The sequence below is a fragment of the Arvicola amphibius genome, chromosome 3 (assembly GCF_903992535.2).
Source record: "Arvicola amphibius chromosome 3, mArvAmp1.2, whole genome shotgun sequence".
In the NCBI taxonomy this organism is placed as follows: Eukaryota; Metazoa; Chordata; class Mammalia; order Rodentia; family Cricetidae; genus Arvicola; species Arvicola amphibius.
In genome coordinates, this window is record NC_052049.1 from 138,605,455 (window position 1) to 138,631,791 (window position 26,337).

At 41.7% G+C, this 26,337-nt stretch overlaps 1 protein-coding gene across 1 annotated transcript; it reads right to left on the reverse strand.

Annotated features, from left to right (window-relative positions):
* Positions 1-18,224: 18,224 nt before the first annotated feature.
* Positions 18,225-21,361, reverse strand: Gcnt3 (glucosaminyl (N-acetyl) transferase 3, mucin type). The gene is made up of 2 exons (XM_038324078.1): positions 21,254-21,361; positions 18,225-20,049 (listed from the first exon to the last, which is right to left on the reverse strand). The coding sequence occupies exon 2, from the start codon at positions 19,993-19,995 to the stop codon at positions 18,682-18,684; it is 1,314 nt and encodes a 437-aa protein (XP_038180006.1). The 5' UTR covers positions 19,996-20,049; positions 21,254-21,361; the 3' UTR covers positions 18,225-18,681.
* Between the last annotated feature and the right edge of the window lie 4,976 nt (positions 21,362-26,337).

The following is a 26,337-nucleotide window of genomic DNA, read 5'->3' on the forward strand; positions in this document are numbered from 1 at the left end:
CACATTCTCTTTATGGGTTTTTCTAGAGAATCATGGGAAAGTGCACCCTAAAAGAAAGATGTGACCTACCATGATTTGGGCATATTCATGAATATGCCTCTTACTTAAGTGTTTAATACAACCTTAGAAATTCACAATGCAGAACCTGCTATTTCCCCTTAGGGATAGCCCACCTCAATTTCTGGAGTGCTTGCTTTACTCAGTAAATCCGCTTAGCCAGTGTTGATGGTGCACGCCTTTAATTCCAGCACTTGGGAGGCACGGCAACTGAATCTCTGAGTTCAAGGCCAGCCTGGTCTACAAAGCAAGTTCCAGGACAGCCAAACCTACACAGAGGGATCCTGTCTCTGGGGACCGGGGAGATGGCTGAGAAAGTAAATCAATTCTGCTCAAACATGAGGACCAAACATTTGAATCTTCAGAACCCACACAAAAGCCCCTCAATGTGACCTGTAATCCCAGCACTGGAGAGGCAGAGACAGGTTTCCTGGGACTTGTTGCCTAGCCAGTCTATTCAGAGTGGCAAGCTGCAGGTTCAGTAAGACACTGTCTCAAAAATGAAGAATTAAGGAATCTTTTTTTGTCCAACAAGTAGAATATTTAATGAACATTTCTTTAAAATATTGTTTTATTTCTACTTAGTCAACTTAATCCTAAAAACAAGTGTAATGGTCTGCTCTGACCCTTTAAGAGACAAGCCGTGCCTACTCCCTCCCCTGTCCACCAAGGCAAGCTGATCTTCAGCTTCCAGCCCGAGTCCCTTCTCTTTTCCGTCTTTCCTCTGAAGAGGCAGCTTCTACCTTGTTCCATTCTCCCCACTTCTCTCCTTCCCCCGTCTCTATCTATCTCTGTGTGTGTGTGTGTGTCTCTCTCTGTTTTTCTCTGCTCTTCCCCCTTCTTCCCTTACCCCCCTCTCTCCTTCCCTTCCATAACCCACTAAATAAATATCCAACCTCACTCTGCATGGCATGTCTATACATGTCTGTCTCTCACCTGCCACGTGGCTCCCTGCCTGGGACCAGCTGCCTTCAGAGACCTGTGGCGTGTTCTCGTGGCATGCTCATCTGTCTGTCTCTCCTCATGGGACTCACCCCTCGTGGCCCATTGCAGCCACTTGGGAACTGTGCCTTTCCTGCCTGGGACTGGCAGCTCTCGGGACCTTCTGCCCACTGGCACCACTTGGGGACCTGCAGCGTTTCTGCCACTGCAGCCACTCAGGGATCTGCAGCATTTTACTTAATCCAGTACATTGGTGCTGTGAGACTCGGGAGGCTCTCCTGCCCCAAGTCGTTATTCCAGGATCGGGATCCAGAACCGGGTATTTTTTCCACAACAACCACGTGTTCCATATGCCTGGGCGTAATTTCTACACAAACACCCGCTTCATTTGGTGAGTTTCCCCCATTCTGGTCAGCTTAACCATTTTTCTGAACCTGAGGAATTGACCGTTGAGCTCCCGAAAATCTTCTGGTGTTCCTAGAAATGGGGGGGACAGACCCTAACCATGGTCTTTGGGCTATGGTTGCGCCCTTCGCCGACATTCATCTCTGGATTGCTTCCCTTACCTAAAATCGTCTTTGGATGGCCCGGGGTTGATCCTCCCGTGACTGGGGGGTTCAGGGTCCCTCAGATTCTTCTTTCTCTTTTTTTCTTTTTCTTTTCCCCCCTGCCATGAAAAGTCCCTCAGAGCAGCCTCTGGCCTCTCTGGCTTCTAAGTTGCCCTGAGCAGATCCAGTCAGGCTGTAGCACTCCACCTGTAAGCAGAGGATACTCTCCTACAGGTCCTGAGGTGTTCGCTGCCAATTTACACCCTGCCTATAGGGGGAGACATCCTGTTATAGGCCGTGTGGTGTCACTGTTTTCACTGTTTCAGCTATGGGTAGCAAGCCATCCAAGCCCATTAATCCAGCCTCCTCCCTGGGATGCCTTTTAGAGGCCCTAAAACCCCAGGCCTTAATGCCCTACTTCTTCAGCTCCTACCCTCACTCTACTGGTATTCTGCCAGCTCCGCTTTTACGGGAGCTTTCTAACTACTGTAAGCACACGGGCAAATGGAAGGAGTTTCCTTAAACTGTCCCTTCCACCGCTACTGCTGCCAACAAGATTGGTCGGATCTACAAGGCAACTGTTTCCAATTCCAGCCTTTTGCTCCCCACTGCGGCTTGTGGCAAGGTGACTCAGCAACGAGGCAGATCACGCCTCTATGTTTCTCTTATCAAACTTAAAATCCCTGCAGCTCAAAAACTGTGGCTTTTCCATACATGTGACCACTGCCATTTTGTCTGAGATCAGGTGACCTTACCACCATCTTAACTGAAGTCAGGTGATTTCACCGCCATCGTAACTGGGTGGCTTTTCCATACAACGTGACCACTGCCATTTTGACTGAGGTCAGGTGACATTACCACAATCTTGGCTGAGAGCCAGGTCAGGTGACTGAGTCCTGCCATCTTTACTAAAGTATACTCTGTCTGGTCCCCCAGTTTACTTATGTTTTTGTCTCTAAATTCCTCTTGTTGACTCTGTTGCATCTGTTTTGTGCAGTGGCATGCCTTTGGTAGGACCCACCAAGAGCATCCACTTCATCCAATTCCTGTTCACTCTGTGTGTGTGTGTGTGTGTGTGTGTGTGTGTGTTCATACATGTAACTTAAATGCACTTATGTTTACTGTCAAATGTTATAATGACTGTTCATTGAATCTCATTCCAGACTACAAAGCAATAAGTTTCATGTTTTAAATTGGTATGTACTTTTAAGTCTCTTACAACAATACAGTATATTTAATTGTATCCTGCTTTAAAATATATTAAGATGTTCTCTACTATTGTCAATTCTGCCATTAACCTATTGCAAGCAGTGTTTTCTTTCTATCTTTTTATGAGTGTAAATCTTACCTGTTAAGTTGAAAGCCAGTGGAGTCAAGCTTGGATCCAGCTCTCCAGGCAAATTCTATACTGTAGCTGTACCTGATGAACAGCCCTCAACTGCTCAGAGATCTGGGGAATATGGCATTTAAATATTTGATTAGTAAAAGACTTTTCATAACAAAAAGAGACAGGTTGGCTCCTAGCAGCAGCACTCTATTTCCTCCAAAGAAGACAGGAGACAAATGGGCACAAAAACAACATTTCATCTGCACTTTTCTTCAACTGCCAAGTGCTGACCACTGGGCAAAACTGCCTTTCGTCTAAACTGAAGATCTCCAGGCAGTGAACAGAATCACTGGGATCAACAGCCTTGCTGCTCAGGTCAAGGTAGGCTTGTCTTCCTACAGATTTCTTAGCCCACAGGATCTTCTGGAGCCTGGCAGACCCTGCACTAAACAGCAAAAGGCAAATACAATCATGAAGGACCCTGAGGAGTAGCTCTAGGTGCCAGCCAAGTAAATGCTCTGTCGTTTTTAATCAGTAACTCAATAAAAATTTTATCCTTCCCAAAGATCTCTGATGCAGTTTGACAGCTGAGAGGTTTTGGCTGAGTTTTTAAAAGGACAGTCTCACCAAAGAAATTTCATTAAATTACAAATAAAAGCTATTAAGGTGTGTGCCTGCAAGTTATAAAGGTGTGAGGACAAGTGCATGCTATCAGATTTCTTTCCTGCTGCCTTTCATAGTCTTAAAGATACTTTTCAATCTGCAAAAATATCTGTCATAATCATTCTGACATAAATATGCTACTGTTTATACAATGTATATATTTAAAATTTCTGTTTTCACAAACCCAAATAATTCTTGTGAGTTCCAGGTTGCCAAACTGAAGGATCCATCATAAACAGGTCAGGTACATCCCCCTCAATTCCCTGGTCCTCAAATTTTTTTCCTAAACTTAATTTTGTCCTCTGTTCTGCCAATACCTTAACCAGGTATAAGAGACACTAGACATTTCCATACTACAAACACCAGACAGGAACAAACAGACTAGCAACACCAGGATGTGACCAGTATCCAACTTTCTCAGGTCCCCCCCCCAAGGCGAAGCCCACAAATAAGCAGTAAGCAGTTTTGAGAATCTGCTGCCCCAATTCCTTTAACCTGTTGTGCCTAAACTCCTGCCTTTTTATTATAAAAAAAGAGATGGAAATGTAATTGTCTGCTATCTTTTTATTATGAAAAAGAGATGGAAATGTAATGGCCTCTGATAGAATACATTTTTAATTGTGGTCCCTAGAGTAAATGGGCAGCTAACTAGAATGGAATGCCTACATTCCAGGTACATGTACATTAGTTACACTTGTTTTTATACATTACATATCAAATGATCAGTGCTTGCTCTATAGTGTATCTTTTGTTACTACATTTCTATTTATTTGGTGTGGAGGTCAGAGGACAAATTGTGGAAGCCTGTTCTCTTCCACAATGTAGGTCCAAATATTCAAACACATGCTGCTGTGCTTGGCAGCAAGTGCTTTTAGCTGCTGAACCATCTTGCCAGCCCTGTGGTGTTTAATCTTCCCATAGTTTTTTTAACAGGGGCTCTCGTGGAGTTAGAGGAAAGGGTCACACAAGAGCTTTCCCCACAAGACCAGGCTCCAGAGATTGAAGTTCAGTTGTCTTATCAGTGCACAAGAGGAAAACAACTAGCTCATTTACTTTTAGTAGATAAAGAAAGCTGTGCTTTTTGAGATTCAAACAATAGACAAAAAGTCTCTTCTATAGACTCATCCAACAGATGAGTGTTTGGCTGATATTTGTGGTCATCTACCTTGAGTCAGTTTGAGGTGGTGTCTTGGTTGCTATTCTATTGCTGAGAGAAACATGAGCAAGGTAACTCTTTAAAAAAGAAAGCAGTTGGGGATTTGCTGAGTTTTGGAGGGTAAGTCCATGACCACCATGGCAGGGAACAGATAAGCGTGGCACTGGAGCAATAGTTGAGACCTTTACATCCCAATCTGCTAATAGGCAGGAAGGAGGAAGCCCAGTCCTCCCCAGTCCTGCCCAGACACAGAAGAAGGAAGATGTGACCTGCCCTGCTAAAAAAGGTACCGAGCTATGTGGCTAACATATACTAGAATAAGAGTTAATAAGAAGGCTGAGATAATGGGCCAATCAGCTTATCATTAATATAGACCTCTGTGTGATTTCTTTGGTGCTAAATGACTGTGGGATCTGGTGGGAGGACAAAAACCAGGCAGGACAGAAACCCAGACAACAGGCAGTAATCAGAGAAAGGGAAAGACTGGGCATGGCTGTGGGCTTTTGAAACCTCAAAGCCTACTCCCAGTGACACACCTTTTTCAACAAGGCCACAACTCCTAATTTTTCTCAAACAGTTCCATGAAGGGGACTAAGCATTCAAGCATATGAACCTATAGGGGCTATTTTCAAACAACACAGTGGTAAGTACTTCATCTCTTAATAGTCCTTAATCACAGTATTTGCAATTTGTCATTAACACTAAAATTCTGAAATCATAAATGTATAGGTATATGAGAAACTAAATGTACACAGTAATATACATACACACTTGTGTGACAAACTAAGGAAACCATTTGCAGCATAGTGAAGAAATGTGGACTTGGTTAGATCAGGATCCATGGCAAAAGGGCAATAGAAAATACTTCACTTCTGTACTAAGAAAATCAGGGTAGGTTACAGGAGGCCTTAAATTCTGGGCATGGAAATTCTTAGCCACTTGACAGGCCTACTTTTTCTTTCTTTTTCCCCCCTTTGAGGGAGAATCTGTGTCCCTATGTAGAACCCTGGCTGGCCTGACCTTGAACTCACAGAAGTTCTTCTGCCTCTGCCACATCAGTGTTGAAATTTACAAGTGTACCTCACCACACATTTGGTATGTGCACATTTGGGGCACATGTGCATGTGTGTATATTCCAGTGCATGTTTATACAGATGTATGCATGTGTATGTACCCCAGTGCATGTTCATAAAGAGACCAGAGGAGTTCAAATGACCTGCCCTAGCTTCCTCTACCTTGTTCCCTTGAGTTAGAATCTTTTGCTGAACCTTAAGCTCTCTGTTTTTCCCAGACTCCCCAGATCTGTCTGTCTCTATGCAAAACCTGGTCCTCTAACCCATCTCCCTAGACACTGCACACCCAACTCATCATGGAGCCATTTAATGGTCTTTGTGGCCAAGAACTACAAAAAACAAAGCAGAAATATTCAAGAAAGGTATTTTTTATAAAACATTCAGATAAGATCTCAAATTAGGTTTAGGAGAATAGTTATAGGAATGAGAGAATCTCCGCTCAGGTACTCTTCCATGAAAAATCAACAGAGTCTGAAGTTCAGACTGCTAACAAATATGCCACCATTAATCAGAACCAGTAATCAGCTCGTGGTCACTGATGAGGTTCACAAATCAGCAGCGTTCAAGGCTGATGGCACTCACAAATGGATCCAAACTTTCTATTCAAGTGCATGGGGAAAAGTGAAATACTGATCGAAGTCTATTTTACAACCAGAAATTCAGTTGGGAAGAAAACTGGCTGTGTAACTTCAACAGCTAAAAATGAGTGAATGAAAATATACCAGGTATCATTTGTGGCATTGCTAATTATGGGAGCATTTTAAATCCCTGCTGCTACGGGACATACTGTCTGGAATAAAGTGAGAATCCCCTGTGCTGTGGGAGCTCCTTCAGCCAATAGCCTTGAAGATACCAGCCCACTTGGATGTGGTCTCTTGTACTGTAAATGCAGCTGTAAAGTGTGCGTGCGCTCACTCTCTCTTTCACTTTTTTTGCTCTGGCTGCTAGTATTCAGTTCCTGTTCTCCATTCGTACTGAGGACTGTGATATAAACTGTGATCTGTGAGTCTACCCCTAAATAAATAATTCTTTATTATGTGTAATTCTGGACTAGTGTGAGATTACTTTGTAACTTCCGTCATCATCTGTCACCCAAACGTGGGGACCAGCTGCATGGTGCATTGGGCACTGACTCTCCTGCCCTTGGCTCTAGCCAGCACTCAGACACAGCTGGCTGCTGCTCAGCAATCCCTGACTCGCAACCCACACACTGCTGCTCAGTGCATTACATGCCAACCTACATGCTGCCGCCTACAGTCCCCTCAGCGCACACAGTCCACAACTTGCACTATGGAAAACTTGGGTTTTCTCTTTATCCTGGGCCCCAACTCTTGGAATCATTAATCATCTTAATAACTGCTCTTAATTTGTTAAACAAAGCATATTTTCAGTACCTAAGTAAGCAGCATGTGCTGTTCGCTGCTTTTAGAGTCTCTTGGCCACACAACTGCAACTGAGACACCTGCTGGCCAATAATGATTATTCATTGTAATTGCCTTATGATAGGCAAGCTCTGAAAAACTACAAAAATTACTAATAGCATCCAGGAGTTAATAATTATTTTTGCTTATATTATAGATGGTATTCTGCAAGGCTTATGTGATTTTCTTTCTATATCCCTTTATTTGATTCTAGAAATTGTTTTGTTTTTCATAATATCTCATTAAAAATGGTTTGATAACAGGGCCAAGAATGAGGCATTTTAGAAATAATACAGTCTTTACAGACTAATGGACAGCTAGTTGAGATCAATACTATGGAGAGGGATAGCATCAATTTGACAGAATTATCTGAAAGAATTTGTGCTATTGAATTTAACAATCGGAATCTGTTAAAAGTTATGACAAATTAATGGATAAGGTATATCTCCAGGAAGGTAATATGCACACCATCAAATTATGTCCAAGGATAAGATGTTATCTTTACTGGACAAGTTTCATACCTTGGAATCCTCAATGAGGGCATTCGAACAGAACACTGGACAGGAGATTCAGACTTTACAAAAGGCAGTAGTAAAAAGAATTGAAAAGATTGAGGAATTTATTGAAATTGATGAGGAGGGACAGAAGGTACAAAGACAAAATTTAGCCTCATCGGTACATGCCAGGCCCCAGGATGATTTACGCAGAGTTTTAGCTGTATATCCTGTAATTTCCTTGGAAAGACCATCTGGCACAAAGTACCCTAAGGTAGTCAAAGAATATACATGGGAACCAATATGTATGAGCAATCTAAAAGAAATTAAACAAGCAATAATTTCTTATGAACTACATTTACCTTTTTTCAGGGAAATGATGAAAATGTGGGCTTCAAGCAATAAGGCTACCCCATACAATTGGCTTCAGTTAATCTCAGTGGTCTTAGAAGATGGACCTCAGCTGCTCTGGAAGTGTTATTGGAAAGAAGAGGCAAAAATTTTAGAAGAACAGGGGAAAGCAAAAGGATTTGAGACTGCCCAAGATCGAATTCTTGGTGAGGGTCATTATTCCGATCCTTAGGAACAGGCTCACTATGATGAATGCACTTTGTTCCTTTGTAGCACAGCAACTTTAAATGTTTGGGACAGGATTCAGGAATCAGGAAAGAGGAATAAGTCATATATTAGGGTTAAACAGGGCCAGAGAGAACCCTTTACTGACTTCTTACAAAGATTAAGGCTGTATAAGTAAGAATGACAAGCCCTGAAGCTAGACATGTACTTATTGAATCTTTGGGTTTGAAAATGACAAGTTAGAATGTGAGAAGATCCTTGGGCCTTTAAAGTTTAGATCAACACCCATTGATGGATGGATCTTGCATAAAATGAATGTTGAAACATTTGACTATAGTACTGAGGCTTGGGTAGGAGAAGCAATTTCCAATGGTATGAGGAGACACCAAAATGCCAAATGTTTTAATTGTGGTAGAATAGGACATCTAAGAAGGGACTGTAGACAAGGAATATCTCCTCTAAGAATGGCAAAAATAGGAGGACTCAGCCTTCTGGCATATATATATATATATATATATATATATATATATATATATACACATACACACACATATACACACATGTATATATACATATATATATATATATATATATATATATATATATATATATATATATAGGATGTGGCAAAGGCCAACACTGGACCAATGAATGTAGGTCAACAAAAGACAGACAAGACAACCCAATACCACCAGGAAATTCCTTGGGGGGCCTCTCACAGGCCCATGTCAAACAAGGTCCAGTCATTCTCAGTCACTGTGGAGAACATGTCTCACCAGAAAAAATTAAACAATCCAGTGCCAACTATAAAAAAAAAACATACTGTTATGGATGATGTTATAGACATGGAGGATGAATCAAAAACTTCAGTAGGAAATAGGAAAGATATTTTGGCAGACTTCCATAAATGATCAAAGACCAAAGTGTGTGTATAAATGACATTGCAATTGAGGGATTGGCATGGGTGTGGACGTGAGTGTCATTACTCCAGAATCTTGGCATCCAGATTGGCCTCTTCAGGAGGCAGATATTCAGTTCCTAGGAATTGGAATTCTATCTCAAGTGAAATAAAGCATGAGGTGGGTTGAATGCATAGATAGGGCCAGAAGGACAGAAAAGGAAGGCTGAGGCCATATGTAGCTAATATTGCAGTGAATTTATGGGATTGTGACCTATTGCAGCAATGGAATACCCAGACTAACATTCCTGCAGTCCCCAAAACTCATGTTTCTGGGAAGGATATTATAAGATATTATAAACAAAAGTCACCAGCCATTCAGGCTGTACAAGAACACAAACCAACTAGCAAATCTTCAGAGGTACTAATGGCCTTGCCTTTAAAATGGTTAACTGAGAAACCCATATGGCTTAAAAAATGGCCTTTAACAGAAGACAAACTATAGGCTTTAGAACAGCTGGTACAAGAGCAACTAGATGCTTGCCATATTGAAGAATCAACCAGCCCTTGGAATTCTCCTGAATTTGTTGTTAAAAAGAAATCTGGAAAATGGAGAATGATGACAGTTCTAAGAGTTGTCAGCAAGGTTATTCAACCTATGGGCCCTCTACAATCTGGAATTCCTCTGCCTTCTCTATTACCAAAAGGATGACCTCTTATAGTTATTGATTTAAAAGATTGTTTCTTCACTACCTTTACTAGAAAAGGACAGAAAAAATTTGCTTTCACAGTGCCTACTTATAATAATTCTTAGCTTACTAGGAAATACCAGTGGACTATCCTCCCACAAGGAATGCTCAGTAGCCCCACCCTGTGTCAATACTTTGTAAATCAACAATTAGAAATAATATGTAACCAATTTCCTAAGTCTGTAATTTACCATTACGTGGATGACATTTTGTTATCTGACTCAAATGCAGATACTTTAGAAAGACTGTTTGGGGTCTGGAGAGACGGCTCAGTGGTTAAGAGCATTAACTGCTCTTCCAGAGGTCTTGAGTTCAATTCCCAGCAACCATATGGTGGCTCACAACTATCTATAATGAGGTCTGTCATCCTCTTCTGGCGTTCTGGCATACATGGAGGCAGAATGTTGTATACATAATAAATGTCTTAAAAAAAAAAGACTGAAGAAGTAAAGAAAGTTTTGCCTAAATGGGGACTACAAATTGCTCTTGAAAAAAATACAGAGAGGATATCCTCTCAATTGCATAGGTTACAAAATAGGTTTACAGAAAATTAGAACACAAAAGGCACAAATTAGGAGAGACTGGATACAGACTCTTAATGACCTTCAAAGATTTTTGGAGACATTTTCAGTCTATGACTGGCTTTTGGGATAACACCTGATCTAATAGTTCATTTAAACAAACCCTTAGATGATGACGAAGACTTGAATATCCCCAGGGAATTAACAGCTGAAGCGGAAAAAGAGTTGACAGTTGTTGAAGAAAAATTACAGAAGGCACATGTAGATAGAATGAATCCAAATTTTAATTGTATTCTAGTCATATTGCCTTCCAGAATTTCCCCTACAGGAAATTCTGGAATTTTAATGTAGAGGGAAGATATCTTAGAATGGATCTTTTTACCACATAAACTAAATAAAAAATTAAAAACTTATGTGGAAAAAGTCTCTGAATTAATTATAAAAGGAAAATTGAGACTTTGTCAACTAACAGGTATAGACCCAGCAGAGATTATAGTGCCTTTTACTATGGATGAAATTTAAAAATTATAGGAAGACAATGAGCCATGGCAAAGAGCTTGTGCTAATTTTGGGGGGAGAAATTAATAGCAATTATCCCAAAAGTGATAGGATTGACCTTATAAAAAGAACTCCTTGGATTCTTCCTTAAACTGTACATGATTTACCAATAACTGGAGCACATACATTTTATACTGATACAAATAAATCAGGAAACAGGTTACAAATCAGAAGACTTAAGTAAGGTGGAACAAAGCCCTTATATTCTTTCCAGAAGGCAGAATTATATGCTATTCTCAAGGTACTAAGGGATTTTAAAGAACCTCTCAATATAGTTACTTATTTGCAATATGCAGAAAGAGTTGTCTTGTGTATTGAAACTACTGAATTTATACCAGATGATACAGAATTGACTTCATATTCATTCAGGTTCAAGACATAATCAGGAATAGGCTTTGTCCCATATACATAACACACATCCAATCCCATATGGGTCTGCCAGGTCCTCTAGCTCAAGGTAATGCAGAAATTGACCAATTATTGATTGGAAGGCCTCAGAGCTTCATAAGAAAAATCATGTCAATAACAAAGGTTTAAAGAAAGAGTTTTCTATTACATGGTAACAAGCTAAGGAGATTATAAAGAGATGCCATACTTGCTTTTTCAATAACCAAACACCACTACCTGCAGGGAGTAACCCAAAGGGTATTCAAAGCAATGAGATCTCACAGATTGATGTGTTCCACTTTACAGAATTTTGAAAATTAAAATATGTACATCACACCATTGACACTTATTCAGGTTTTTTTAATGAGCAACTGCCTTGAGCTCAGAAAAGGCTGATTCAGTAAGCACACATTTATTAGAAGTTATTGCTATCATGGGTATACCTGCACAAATAAAGACAGACAATGGTCCAGCATATATGTCTAAGAAAATGAAACAGTTTTTTTGCTTATTATACAGGTCAGGCAGTTATAAAAAGATCAAATCAAACTATAAAGAGTATGCTAAACAAACAGAAAGAGATGGAAAATACTCCCAGAAATAGATTGCATAATGCTTTATTAACTTAGAATTTTCTTAACACTAATGAGAAAGGAACAAGAGCAGTGGAGAGACATTACATAATAGAAAAAAAAACTTCTGAATTAAATCAGCCAGTACGTTTCAAGGATGTGTTGGCCTCACAATGGAAACCAGGAAATTTGCTATGTTGGGGAAGGGGTTAAACTCTTGTTTCCACAGGAGAAGAAAAGCTATGGATACCATCAAAATGAATAAAGATTCGGTTTGAAAAAGAGAAACTTCTTGAGAAAGAGATGACAGCTCACACAGAGGTGACAATCATGCAGATGGTAAGAAAACCTCATAAGGGTTGGGGCAGGGTTCTGTTCTTGCCTTTTCAGGAAAATATTTATCTTCAAAGAGTCAAGAGACCTTGGACATCTAGATACCTAAGGATGAAAAGATAGCTACCCAGAAAGAATCACCAAGCAAAGAGAAATCTGCCTTATGACACTCTATGGCATACTCATCTGCATGGTAAAATTTGATTATCTGGACATGTATACATCTCTATTTAAAAATCAGAGCTGGCTTTGGAGTTAGACAATGGCTATCCTTCTCTAAATTCAAGCATGTTGTTAAAAGAAAAATTCTGAATTTCTGTCTCATATCAGGAGCCATCTGGTATGGGACAGAAAGAAGATAGATTTTTAAGGAAATATTTTACTTTTCTCCATGCCCATTTTGTCTATATTGTATCTTTTGTTGAATATATGTCTATATTAATGATGTTGAATATATGTTTATGTGAATAATTGTTTTCAACAATGAACAGTAGATTTTTCTGCAGTAATCTTTGAAACTTCCAGGAAGTAGATGGGGTCCCACAACACCAACTCCACCTGGTTGATATGAGGTCATGATGCTGATAGCACTACCATGAGACTGGTTTTTGGGTGTCAGCTGTGGAAATGGTGTACCTTTTTAGAATGTTCTGGCCAGAACTCCAAATAAGAACTTCAGAAAAACCCTATCGACTACTCAGAGACCATTTGCAATTATACAAAACAGCAATCTTGAAACTTAACCAATATTTTACTTTCACAGAATCCCATAGAAAGAACATCACCCCCATGGCAACTGGAAGCAATTATAGAAGATGATGTCCCCTCTCCCAACAAAGTTTGTCCTCATGGTTAGGACACCATTTAGGGGTTGATTATTACTCATATGGGGTTGGGGGTTGAGGTAGAAATTATATAGGCCCAGAGAAATAAAAAAAGAGGGAAAACTGAATGGGATAAGAGGTAGATTAGGGTGAACTTACATTAATAATAATAGAATGAATACATGTGAACTATTATTTATGGACAATTTACATTGGTATAGATTTTTATATATTGATACAAGTTTAAATTATATTTGTTATTTGTTATATTGAATATGCTCCTATTTCTATTTACAATATTTGTACACCTAAGCAAAGTTATTTTGTCAGATTGTATGCATGCATGTCTCTACCTCTGTTTAAGACATTTTGTATATTGATACAATTTTAGGATATATTTATCATATTGCATTAAATATTTCTACCTCTGATCAGGATACTTATACATTGTGAGGTCATTGTCCTCCTTTACTGCACAGTTGTTTAAAGATTGTTTAATATTCTGATATGAAGCATTAATCTTTAAGTTATATAGGTAGTAAGTATTATAGGTCAATAGTCATTCATGTTTGTTATACTTTTAATCAGACTAATTAGGTTCTTTAGATACATAGAGATTGCATTCTGCATAGATAGGTAACCTTTAACCACTTCAAAGATCTGTAGAACATGGCATTTAAATAACTCAGGATTCTGTTGACATGAGATATGTTTGCTCCTTGCATCACCAATCTATTCCCAAGAAAGTGCTGAGCACCAAAGACACTCCACTTGGAGTTTTATTTCTTCTTGGCACAACTGGCCTTTGGGCAAGGAACTGCCCATGCCTCAACCACTGACAAAGTGCCTGATGTCCAGACTGGATAAGCAGGATACAAGAAAAGGACTGCCAAATCTTGCCAAGACAGGGTAAAATGGTTCTGAAATTTTTCCTACCCCTGAAAATGGCCTGTCAGTTATATATAATTCTGAACTAGTATGGGATTATTTTGTAACTTCTGTCATCACCACTAGATTAACATATGCTCTTACTACTAATTTTTTTTAAGATGTGGCGTCTACCATTTCAGAAAGCATAAGGGGTGAGGAGTGGATATTAAAGTGACTATTAATTGATAGTTGTTGAAATAGTAATAAGTACATGGAATTCATAATACTCATTAAACTCTTTAAGCGCTTTTTTTTACAGTCTCTTGTAGTGCAGGCTGGCCTGAAACTAGGCATGTAGCAGAGAATGGCCCTGATCTGACCCTCTCCCTTCACTTCCCAAGTGGCAGGTGTGCAGCACTACACCTGGTCTATGTAATCCTGGGGATCTAACACAGGATTTCATGCATTCTAATGGGGTGCTCTACCACCTGAGCTATATGCACAGCTCTGTTTCAAAGATTCTTAAAAGACTTAAAAAAAACAGTAAGTGCAATCTACAGCATTTAGCCTAAAATGCTTAGGGCTTGCTTTCTCTCTGACCACATTATATTACTATTACAACATGTATAAGGTTATTCTACATAACTACTTGCTATCTGCTACTGTTTTATTCCAGGGGACTCCAGCATAAGTTGATTTTGTTAATCCATTCTAAAAATGCTCTCTACTTTGGTAAAAACTCATGTGCCTATTTTTTGCAGGATGTAATAAAATAGTTTATTTTTCTGAGTATATAGGTGAATGAAATCATCCTGGGATTGGGGGTAAGCAAGGTTTTACTTTTGAAAAGGTGCAAGAGCACGCACCATATTGAAAGAATCCAGTGGGCTTAGCTCTCTGGATCACTGTACACTCTACTGACTATTCTCCAACTCTTAAGTCTGTGATGCTTCTGAAATTCAAGTTTAGGAGAAATTGCCTTTAAAACTATTCTTTTGGGCTGAAGAGGTTGCTCAGTGATTAAGAGCATGTCCTGCTCCTACAGAGAACCTGAGTTTGATCTCTAATACACACATTTTTTAAAAAGAAAGGAAGGAAGGAAGGGACGAAGGAAGGAAGGAAGGGTACGTCAAATGTTGTGGTATGCACCTATAATCCCAGCACTGGAGAAGCAGAGACAGGAGGCTCCCTGGGGACTGATGGTCATCCAGCCTAGCAAAACATCTCTGGTGGTTTCTTTTGTGTTTACTCCTTTGTGGTCTTGCCATGGTTTGAGTGTGTCACTCATTTGTTCACGTGTTGCAAAATCGGTCCTGTGTGGTGATATAAAGGGCAGTGGATGCTGTGAGCGGTGGAGCACTGGCTCCCTCTCATCAGGAGAAATTGATGTCATTTATGAGGTCTCTGTTAAGCCTAGAAAAGGCTTGTTATAAAAAAAAAAAAAAAAAACCAAGATTGGCCCATGTCCCTCACTCTGGCTTCCTGTCTCACTATCTGTTCTCTCCCTCTGTGTTCCCACCATGATGCTATCCATCACGATCTGATGCAGCCAGGAAGACCCTCCTCAGAGACCAAATTGATGAGGCTGCTCAATCGCTAAACTAATAAATCCCTTTTCTTTATAAGATATCCAATTGGTCTTCCTCTCCATCCCATTAAAATTAGCTTCCTTGATGTTCTAAAACTTGGCATGTGTATTTCTGCTGCAAGGCCTTGCGAAGCTCTCTTCTTGATCTAGAATGTTCTTCTTTCATTAATCCCCATGATTCACTCCCTTGTCTCCTTCAGACCTCTTCTAGAAAGTGCCATTTTCACAGGGGGCCTCCTTGACTACCTTGTAAAATATAAAGCAGCCTCACACTACTGCACCCTACGTTCCCTAGGTCTCCATCACTTCCTTCAGTTTTTCTCTGGCTTGGCACTTTTGATAATGAAAAATGAGAGTGTGGGAATTTTCACATTTTGTTAACTGCTGTACTCCCAGTGTCAATAACCATATAAGGGCCAGCATGATGGCTAAGCAGGTCTTGCCACAAAGCCTAGTAACCTGAGTTCAATCCTGGAATCCAAAGGTGGAAGGAGAGAACCTATTCCCAAAAATTGTCTCCTGACCACCTCACCGAAGCCATGGCATGTGTGTGTCCCACCACCTTTCCCTCCACACATAAATGAATAAATGTAATAAAAAATATTCAAGAACGATGTGTGATAAATAAAAAGAACTCTGTTCATATGTTTGGAATGAATTATTTTATTGGTTGTCAGTACATCAAGATTTATAAAAGTGAGAATCATAACTTATTCACCTTTGCAATAAATAATGACTAAGTCGAACACATAAGGAGAGATCTTTGGTTTACTCAGTGAAGGTACTTTAAATTGACAAGATATTAGTCTCTCCCTTCCTAAACAGCTTACCTCCAACTAAACTATATGCCCCAAAGTTTGCAACTTCTTTTTCTTCTCTCAGTAAGATTTCATTAAACCAAGAGCAAATGCAATGAGCAGGCACATGCAACAAAGACTCAGTTATTAGAATATAGCTCAGTGATAACCAAACAATTGGAGTGGGGAGGAAATGTAAGCCTTGGAAGTTGGCACAAGCATAATAGCTCAATTCATTTACGAGGCTTTTTCTTTCCAGAGAAAGGTTAAAGAAACAGATAAGACTCAAAAAGGAAAAATTAACAGATGTGCCGGCTTTCCCATGTGACCTTGAAAGTCCACTAAGCAAGGTGAAGTTTGCTTCTGGTTTGATGACCTCATCAAACAAACAAACAAAAATCCTACTTCTATCCACCTAACTCATTCATTTTCTAGAGAAAATTTTAATCCTGGAAAATTCTAGAAACTTGTTTCCCCAGAAATGACAAGTCCACAGACCAATAGCTTGAATGAATTTCTATGAAAAGTTACAGCTCAGTTATATGAAAGCTTTTAAAGAATCTTGGCCATGAAGACATGTGTCTTCTGCGAGGTGTTCCTACACACATCCCACAGGGCTACAGCCCCTCTTCCTCCTCCGGGAAGGGCCAGGAATAGTCACTGCTGCCGACAACAGATTTCACCAAGCCTGTAACCACCCACCAGTCACCTCTGAGGTAAAGCAAGAGGCAACAGACTCAATATTACAGTGTTGGCTAAGTTTGTAGTGACAATACCCATGACCCAGAGAAGTCAATCTTTTCTTTTTCTTTTCTTTTCTTTCTTTCTTTTTTTTTTTTAAGGAAATTGATTGCTCACTTTGAAATAGAAAATTCCACCAGGCATGGTGATGCACCCCTTCCAGCACTGGGAAGCCAGAGGCAGGCGGATCTCAAGGCCAGCATAGACTACAGAGCTAGTTCCAGGACACCAGGGCTGGGTGGAGAAACCCTGCCTCAAAACCAAAAGAAGAAAAGAAAGAAATTCCAGTCACACACTAACTGTTAAGAGATGTGGGCTACAGTAAAAGCTGGCTGAGGAGAGAAAGCCTTAACTGGCTCAAGACTTGTTATGAACAGACAAGTTACCATCGTAACATATTGATGAGAGCCTCATTCAAATGTCACGAGTTAACTTGTACATAAATGCCTCTTCTGGGTCAGCTACACAGAAAGTCAGCTATACCATAGTCAAAGGTTCTGCCTATCGTTGTTAGTGCCCCTTGGTCATTACAGACTAGAATAACTCTGGGTCTTCAGAGAGGAAGAGGTTTCACAGGGGAGTGTATACCTGTAAATTTACATACTTCAGCATGTATACATGTATATTTACACACATTCCTGTGTCCCCACAAGGAAATGCATGATCGACAGAATGGTGCACAGTGAACCTGATGCTCCCATCATGAAACAAAACAGCTTTGATTCAAGAGGTTTAAACACAGAATACTCAGGCATCTTGGTTTAGCAAGACAGAGTTTACTTTCACTTCCCAGCCTAATCATTAACAGGGCAGCCTCTCCCCTACCAAAATGCGCTCCAGTGAAAAGGCCGCTGGTACAGGGTGGTCAGCCTTGGCCGTGACGCTACCATGCATTTCTCCTAAAGACATAGTGGTCAAGCAAGTTAAATCACTGTCCTTCCCCTTATGGAAAAGTCAGGATGTGCCAATGTAAACAAAATCAGGAAGGCTTTCTATAATGAGAGAATTAGCTCTGTGATTCCGTTTGCCATCTCCACGGCTTGCCGTGGAGACTTTCCTGCCGGCCGCTTGAGACCGTCCTCAACACACGAGAAAAGCCCCACCCTTTTATCTGTTTAGATTGTTTCTGGATTCACAGATAACACTGTAGGGACGGGACTTTTTGGTTTGGATACTATTTATTTTAAGTTAACAGTACAAAAGGGGAGGGGTCTTTCCACGACATGACAAAGCCCAGGTATATTTAAAACAGAGTCTCAGGAGAGAGCCTCACGGGAAACCTCCACCCAGAATCTAGAGTCCCTGGCCATGTGTTCCTACCTTATTCTCCCAAAGGACAGTGGCTCTTGGTCTGGTTCTGAGGAAGCAAGCCGAAGAGGGGCTCTTGGGGAAAATGTGGCTGGAGAAGAGCCACATTCACCAGCAGCAGCTCACAGCTGGCAGAGATCTACTTACCCATGCTCCAGTAGCAGCCCCCTCACTCTATCGAGCAATGGAGTCCAGGGCCCCAGATGCCTACCCCACATTGCCCCAGTAAGTCCTGGCATTTCCCGCCATACGGGACAGCAATCACCTTGCAGTCTGTCTCACAGTTCAGTCCCGTAGATGGCTTTGTGACGTAAATATTCCTCTAAACACTGAAGAACATTATCATCCACCTTTGGGTCAAACTTGTTGGCCAAGAGGTGATGGTTCTGAAGTATCCAGTGCAGGTCCCCAGACCCATAAATGCAGACAGCCCGCTGGTGGACTCCTGAACAAGGTGTGTAGGGCGCCCCGTCCTCGATGTCTCCCTCATGGTCCTGCCACTTGGTTAGCCTTGCAATAGCTCTCATGTCTGAGAGGTCAAATTTGGGGTGCGAGGGAGCTGATCCAGGCATCCAGGAGGCACGCTGGAGGGTGGCCCAAAGGTGCTCATCGGGACTGTAGGTGTCTTTTGCCCATTCGATTAGTTGTTGGGCTTTGGCGTTGTTTAATACATGCTCAATGAAGTCTCGAGAAGCCACCATGTAGGCATTCCCAGTAAACATGGTTATGTTATTAGGCGGAGGGGTCTTTCTCTTGCCGGTATTGTACAATGTGTCTTTCACCTCATAGTGATATGTCCAGCGGAACCTTTTATGTGGGGGTGGTACCTCTGACTCCATACTGTTCTGCCCATTCAATAGCTTGAGGGCCTGGACCATCTCAGCATTGGTCTTGATGGGAAAGTCTGTCCCACAGGTGTTGAGGAGGTATTTCCATGGCACGGAGCTCTGGAGTAAGTCTTCCATGCAGTTCAGGTCAGCCTGCACCCTAGACCAGGAAGCATAGACCACTGACACCAGCTTACTAGCTATGAAGACATTTGGGAAGCACGACACAATGGCCCTGACTGCCTGCTTGAAAGTTTCTGGGGACTTCTGATCCACGTGGACACAGTATATGTTTTGAGGAGTGTACACAGCGCGCAGCAGCCTTTCAAAGTTCTCGATCTTCTCGTGAACCACCATGGAATACGCAATGGGGAAGTCGGCCTCTTCTTTACTCAGCGAGAACTGTATGAACTTCCTTTTGGTCTTGAATTGCTCACAGTCTGCTGTCATGCTAAGGTAGTCGGCCTCTGTGAAGGGCTGCCGCTTCTTCTTAATCTCCAGGTTATTCAGCAGAGCCTGGATCACTGCATTCTGCTCCCCTCGAGTGACCCCGGAACAGTTGATGGGCCTCTTTGCTGGCAGCTTCAGGGTCTTGTACAGGAAATCCCTGCAGTGCTGGCTTTGAAATTCCTTCGAGTTCAGATCCACGACATCAAAGTCACACTTCAGTCTGAGGGACAGTTTCAGAGCAACGACGGCCAGCAGCATGTAGCAGCCCAGGGTCCACACATGATAGCGCCAACAGAGCTTCCTACATGAGATCATCTTCGCAGGGGGGGACCATCCAGCCTTGCCCAGCAGAGGAGGTAGGAGGACTTGCTGAACAGAACAAAGAACTTCTGATTAAAAACTAACTAAACATCTTCCCAGGAATGTCCAAACTGGTGGCAGAAGAGATTGCTTCTCTGGAGAAACAGCTTAGTAAAGATCAGGCAAGGATCCCATCCACCACGTTTGCTGAGGGAGACTTAGAATAGCCCTAAAAAAGCCAGACTGCCACCAGAACCGGCTCTCCCCTTACCTCTGGGGAGAGGGAAGCCAGAGCCAGGCCCTCTGAGTTAAAGGTGCAATTAGCTGGAGGAAGTCCCCACCCTTCATCCCTTTTCCTTCTTCCCTACCCTTAAAGTCCCAGAGAGAAATTTTATCTGGGGTCTAGAATTTCAGGGCTTGGAAACAAACATGAAATTGACTCTAGCGTCAGGTTCTAAACTCAAGTCTCCTGAAAAGGCAACACTTGCTTCTGTTTGTTAATCTCTGTGTTAAGACTCCTTCACCCTTTATTTATCATTCAATGCTCAGATCTTGTATCTGGCTAACCTTTCATTTTTAAATATTAAATAGTCGGACAAGGCAGCACACACCTTTAATCCTAGCACTCAAGAGGAAGAGGCAGGCAGATTTCTGAGTTTGAGGCAAGCCTATCTACCATAATGAATTTCAGGCTAGCCTGGGATACATAAAAAGACCCTGTCTTGAAAAGGCGGGGGGAGGGGGGATATACAGCAACTCAGTGTTATCCAAACATTAACAGCAGTCAGTCAAATTCTACATCAGGTTTAAAATATATCTCTACACAGACGTGAGCATGATTGTGCACACAGATCATTTTCTGTTGTCTGTGAACGAGATTTACACTGTGCCATTTAATCTTCACAACAAACTAGATCACTAGGCTTATTTTATGACAGAAAACCAGAAACTGAGTATCTAGCAAATATCACAGGTTAAAAGACTAGAGAGATCCCTCCACTCTGCCTTCCTGAGTCTTTCTCTCTCTGAGCCTAATGCTTAATGCACAAACCATACTTGCCTTTTAAATACAACATAAGGTATTGAATACCACCAAAGAAAACCAGACTTACAAGGGAAGAAAATCTCAAAAAAAAAAAATTGAAAATATAACACATCCTTCCAGCAGGTTCCTCTCCTCTGTTTCCTCTCTTGGTGAACATAAGATTGTATCCTCTTCAGTAATAACTTTTTAGGGTAAGATTTAGGAAGAAAGAAAACGAAGGACACCCACCTTTTCTAGCTTCTTGGCTGCTCAGGGGAGCATTCTCCAACGCTGTGAGTCTGTGGACTGAAGGCTAGCTTGGTTCTGTGTGGATAAATATTAACACTGCAGCCCTTCCCTCCTTACCTTCCAGTATGTATTTGCTGATGTTCACCAGACATCCAAAGAGCGCATCCAGGCTCCTCTTAAACCTATGCAGAGGAGAGAGCACCAGGTGCTTCTGTCACTCACCTTTGGACTTCCTGATCTCAGAAAGGGGAGTGAACTTAGGTAAACCATTCGGGACTGTAATCTCAAGCACGAATCATTCTGGGAGGTGAAAAAGGCAGGGGGGAAAACCTGGCTGCATCTGAGAAAGCAAGAAAATATTTCAGCTGGAGAGCCCAGTTTCTGCCAATGCTCTCCTGCCCTGACACTATTCACCAACGCAAGAACTGCCAGCCCTTTTGTCTCCCACCCAACACACAGATATACCAGGCTTCTTTGATTTGGAAGTAAAAATGTCACTCTTTGTGTGCCTGTAACATCTCAGGAGGCAAAGACACTAAAAATACACAAAGACTTTTTTTTCTTATTTTACATACACACACATGCACACACGAAAACCAGTTCACCCTTGAAAACAGTTCCTGCTTAGTCAAGAGGAAGAAATAAAAAGATACAAATTAAAAAAGAAATCAAATTTCCTGTTTTCAAGTGATGCCCCCCTACACGTTCAAGACCTGAAACTCACAAAGGAGGAAGACACAAAATCAACAACAAATCAGGGGCTTTTCTATGCACCAACAACTCATTGTGCAAAGGAAGCCAGTACCAATCGCAACAGCCTCAAAAACGAACAAATCAATGCAGGAGGCAGAAGCCAGTGGAGGAGCTCTATGAGTGCAAGGTGCAAGGCCAGCATGGGCTACAGGTAGCCAAGGCTACAAATGAAAGGAGAGAGGGAAGGAGGGAGGGGAGAGGGAGAGAAGGAGACAGAGGGAGAGAAGGAGACAGAGGGAGGGAGAGAGAGAGAGAGAGAGAGAGAGAGAGAGAGAGAGAGAGAGAGAGAGAGAGAGAGAGAGAGAGAGAGAGAGAACTAAATATGCTAGGGCGCCTTTAATCCCAGCACTCGGGAGGCAGAGGCAGGCGGATCTCTGTGAGTTCGAGACCAGCCTGGTCTACAAGAGCTAGTTCCAGGACAGGCTCCAAAGCCACAGAGAAACCCTGTCTCGAAAAACCAAAAAAAAAAAAAAAAAAAAGAAAAAGAAACTGCAGGTGGGCTGGAAAGATGGCTCAGTGGTTAAGAGCACTGACTGCTCTTCCAGAGGACCCAGGTTCAGTTCCCAGCACCCATATGGCAGCTCACAGCTGACTATAACTCCAGGGTCCAACACCCTCCCTCACACATACATGCAGGCAAAACACCAATGCACATAAAAATAGAAATAAGTTAATAAATTTTAAGAATAGAATTACTTCTTTTTAAAAAAGGAAGAAAAGAAGGGAGGGAGGGAGGGAAGAAGGAAGGAAGAAGAGAGAAGAAAAACTGCTGCCATGACAGCTCTGTGGTGTGGTTAAGGCTTTTTATTGTGCGTAAGAGGGAGAGAAAACCTCCAGAATCCAGAGCAGAGAGAAAATAAAGCAGTCTGGACATGGCCACGACAGAGAAAATAACCAGATGCATTTGGAAGAATTCAGAGCTAAGAGAAGCTAACGGACTGCACTCTGAGCAGGGCTATATGTAGAGTAAGGAGAAGAGCAGGGCAGAGGAGAAAATCTTGTTCCTTATAAAGAGGAGGGAAGCCTGGGGAGATGAGAATATATAACACGTCCTTGTGAATAGGGACCTAGAGCCTGGAGGCCACCCCGGGCTTTGATATGCAACCACGGGTATGTCCTTTCTGCCAAAAGTAAGGGAAAGGACTCCTGTTGGCGGATTTGAACCGGGCCTCACAAGTTTCTGAGGAATGCTGGCCTTTTAACAAATCATCAGGAATTCTTCTGTAGTCCAGCTTGTGCTCATTTCTAGACATAGGGATAGGCTGATGCCTACATATAGGCTGACTGAAACCTAACACTAAAGAAAGAAAGACATTTGGAAATAGAAACAAACACTTCACGTGTTTAGCAGAATATCGACAAAATGGCTCTTTAGAAAAATGATCTACAAATGCTTTGAAAAATCTTCATCTAAATCTGAATGGAATCCTAAAGAGAAATGGGGGAGAGCTCTAAAATTTATATAGAAATACAAAATACTCCAAATAGCTAAAGCAATCCCACAGAATAGAAATCTGTACCAGAAGTCTCGAGTACACAGCTTCAAAGAACACTACAAAGCATTGTGACAAACCTAGCATGCTCCTAGCATGAAAACAGACACACGGAGCAAGGGAACAGAAGACTTAAAAATAAATCTACATTGATCTGGGTGTGATGGACACGCCTTTAATCCCAGAGCACTGGAGGCGGAGGCAGGTGGGCCAGCTTGGTCTACATAGCAAGTCCCAGTACAATCAGGGCTAGATAGAGAGACCCTGTCTCAAAACAAAACAAACAAACAAACAAAAACCGAAAACTACACTAAAATTGTAATCTGATTCTTGATAAAGGGGCCAAACACATGCACTGTAGAGAAGACAGCCTCTTTCACAAGCAGCGGTGTGCAAAAACCATCCCCCTGTGCAAAAACCACCCCATCTCAAAACAGGTCAGATGCCTTCCTGCCAGACCCGAAACTTTGGAACTACTAAGGGAAAACTCAAGAGCACCGCTTTAAGGTTTTGGAAATAAGACCAGAAACTGACAAACAGGATTACATTAAAAAGCTTCTGCATGGGGTCTGGAAAGATGGCTCAGTTGTTAAGACTACTTGCTACTCCTGAAGAGGACCAGAGTTTGGTTTGGATTCCAGCACCCACAGCTGCCTGTAATTTCGGCTCCATGGGATTCACTGCCTTCTTCTGGCCTCCAAGGGTACCTGTATTTACATGACTTACACTCACAGAAACACACACATATACATAAAACAAAAATAAAACTTTAAGGAGGGTTGCAGAGATTAAGAGCACTGGGTGCTATTCCAGAAGTCCTGAGTTCAATTCCCAGCAACCACATCATGATTCACAACCATCTATAATGAGATATGGTGCCCTCTTTTCTGGCCTGCAGGCATACGTGCAGGCAGAAACTATACATAATAAATAAATCTTTAAAAGAAATAAATCTTTTAAAAGAAATTCAACAATAAATAATTCAATCAACAAATGGGCAAATTAACTTAACAATTTTTAATTAAGAAACACAAATAGCCAATAAATGCATGAGAAAATGTAGCTATTCCTTAGCTATCAGAGAAATGCAAATCTTTGAGATTCAATCTTACTCCAGTCAGCATATATAGCTATTTAAAAAATAAAAAGGCAAATGTTGGTAGGGTTGGTGAACCCTTGTACATTTATAGTGGGAATGTAAATTAGTCCATCCTCTATGGGAATGAGTATGCATAGTTCTCAAAAGAAAAAAAATGGAACCTCTATGTGACCCAGTTATACCATTTCTGAGTATCCACCCGAAGGTACCCAAGTCAGCTTACCATGGAGATACTTGCAGACTCATGTTGATTGTAGTACAGTTTACAACAGCCAAGATAAGGGATCCACCTAGATGCCTATCGATAGATGAGCAGAAAAAGAGTTGCGTACAGCATGTTTACTCTCCTGTGTACTCGGGCACGGGGAGGGGCTGCAGAACAGGGGTTTATGATAGTGACAAGGGGCTATTATGGTTTGGAAGGGGAACGAGAATGTGTGTGGGGGAAATGGAGTAATACGTGAATAGGATCGAAGCACATTATATATATTAATTGTCATAATAAAACTCTTTACCTCGCACAATGTTCAGTAATTTGAAAATAGTATTTGTTTAAAGTCAAAAGTCCCTTATGTGTGCCTGTGGTGGTCATAGGAACCTCTAGGTCACAGAACTACCCACAGTCACCCAGAGTAATCTCCATCACTATGACACCTGACAGCAGTGCTGCTCACAGTCTGTAGAACGGGTCACACTGTGGGATGTTGGGCTTCACTGAGCACCTCAGATGTAGTTTTTTGCAATAAAGGGTGGGAGACATCTTTCTCCGAACTGCTGGTGTTTGCCCCACCCCCAGCTACCTCTAACAAAGGGCACTGTTCCCTGGCAAATATCTGAAGAAAACAACTGAATGTAAGGAACTTATCTAGGAGGTGGGGAGTACAGATCTGTGGTGGAGTGCTTCCGTGGCTTATGTGAAGTTCTGGGTTCGATCACCAGCACCCCCAAACCCAAAGGTTTAAAGTAATAACGAATATGGGGTGATATTCCGGCAGGCGCCATTGGAAGTAGCGACTGCTTTACTACTCCTTGGCTGGAGAAATCAAGAAACGGAGAACTGCCAAAACTGATATTTGGAAGCTTAAACTCAGACCTCCGAGGAAGGGGCCATTGCTCAGCTAGAGCTAAGGTTGCTGTCTAAGCTCAGGGACCCTAGACTGAGATCCAGACCTCTTAGAGGCAGCGGGGGTCGTTCCTGTGAACTGGTCATAGTGCAGGCACAAAAATAAAACGAACGGCCTTTAAGAGGTAAGCAGGCGTTGACATGGTGATGCTCACAGAAACAGGAACTAGGAAGAGAACCGGAAGTCCCTCCTCCGGTCTGGCCAGTTCAGGGCCCCCTACTGGCTGAGGCTGCCAAGAGGCTACTGGCAAACCGGACTGGCTTTTTGACCTGCGGCAGGCATCACCAAAAAAAAAAAAGAAAAAAAAAAAAAAAAAAAGGTCTGTGGAGACACACCTCATCTGAGACGATAAATGTACGTTTCTACTCCTTTAGACGCAGGGAACATATCTTTGTATGTTTGCTTTTTCTGGTCTCCTTGCACTTTCTGACTGGTGATGGAAGCCCACCAAAAGCCAAAGAGGTTTGTAGGGCTCCCAATGCCCCTCCTATCATTGGCCTGGTTCTCCGGGGTCTGTCTTCTTCCAGCTTCTGGGGCCTTTATTCTCATGACGTTCTATTGCTAGCCTGTGAAAATCTCTGGGGCAAAAAAAATATTAAAGCATAAACATCTGAC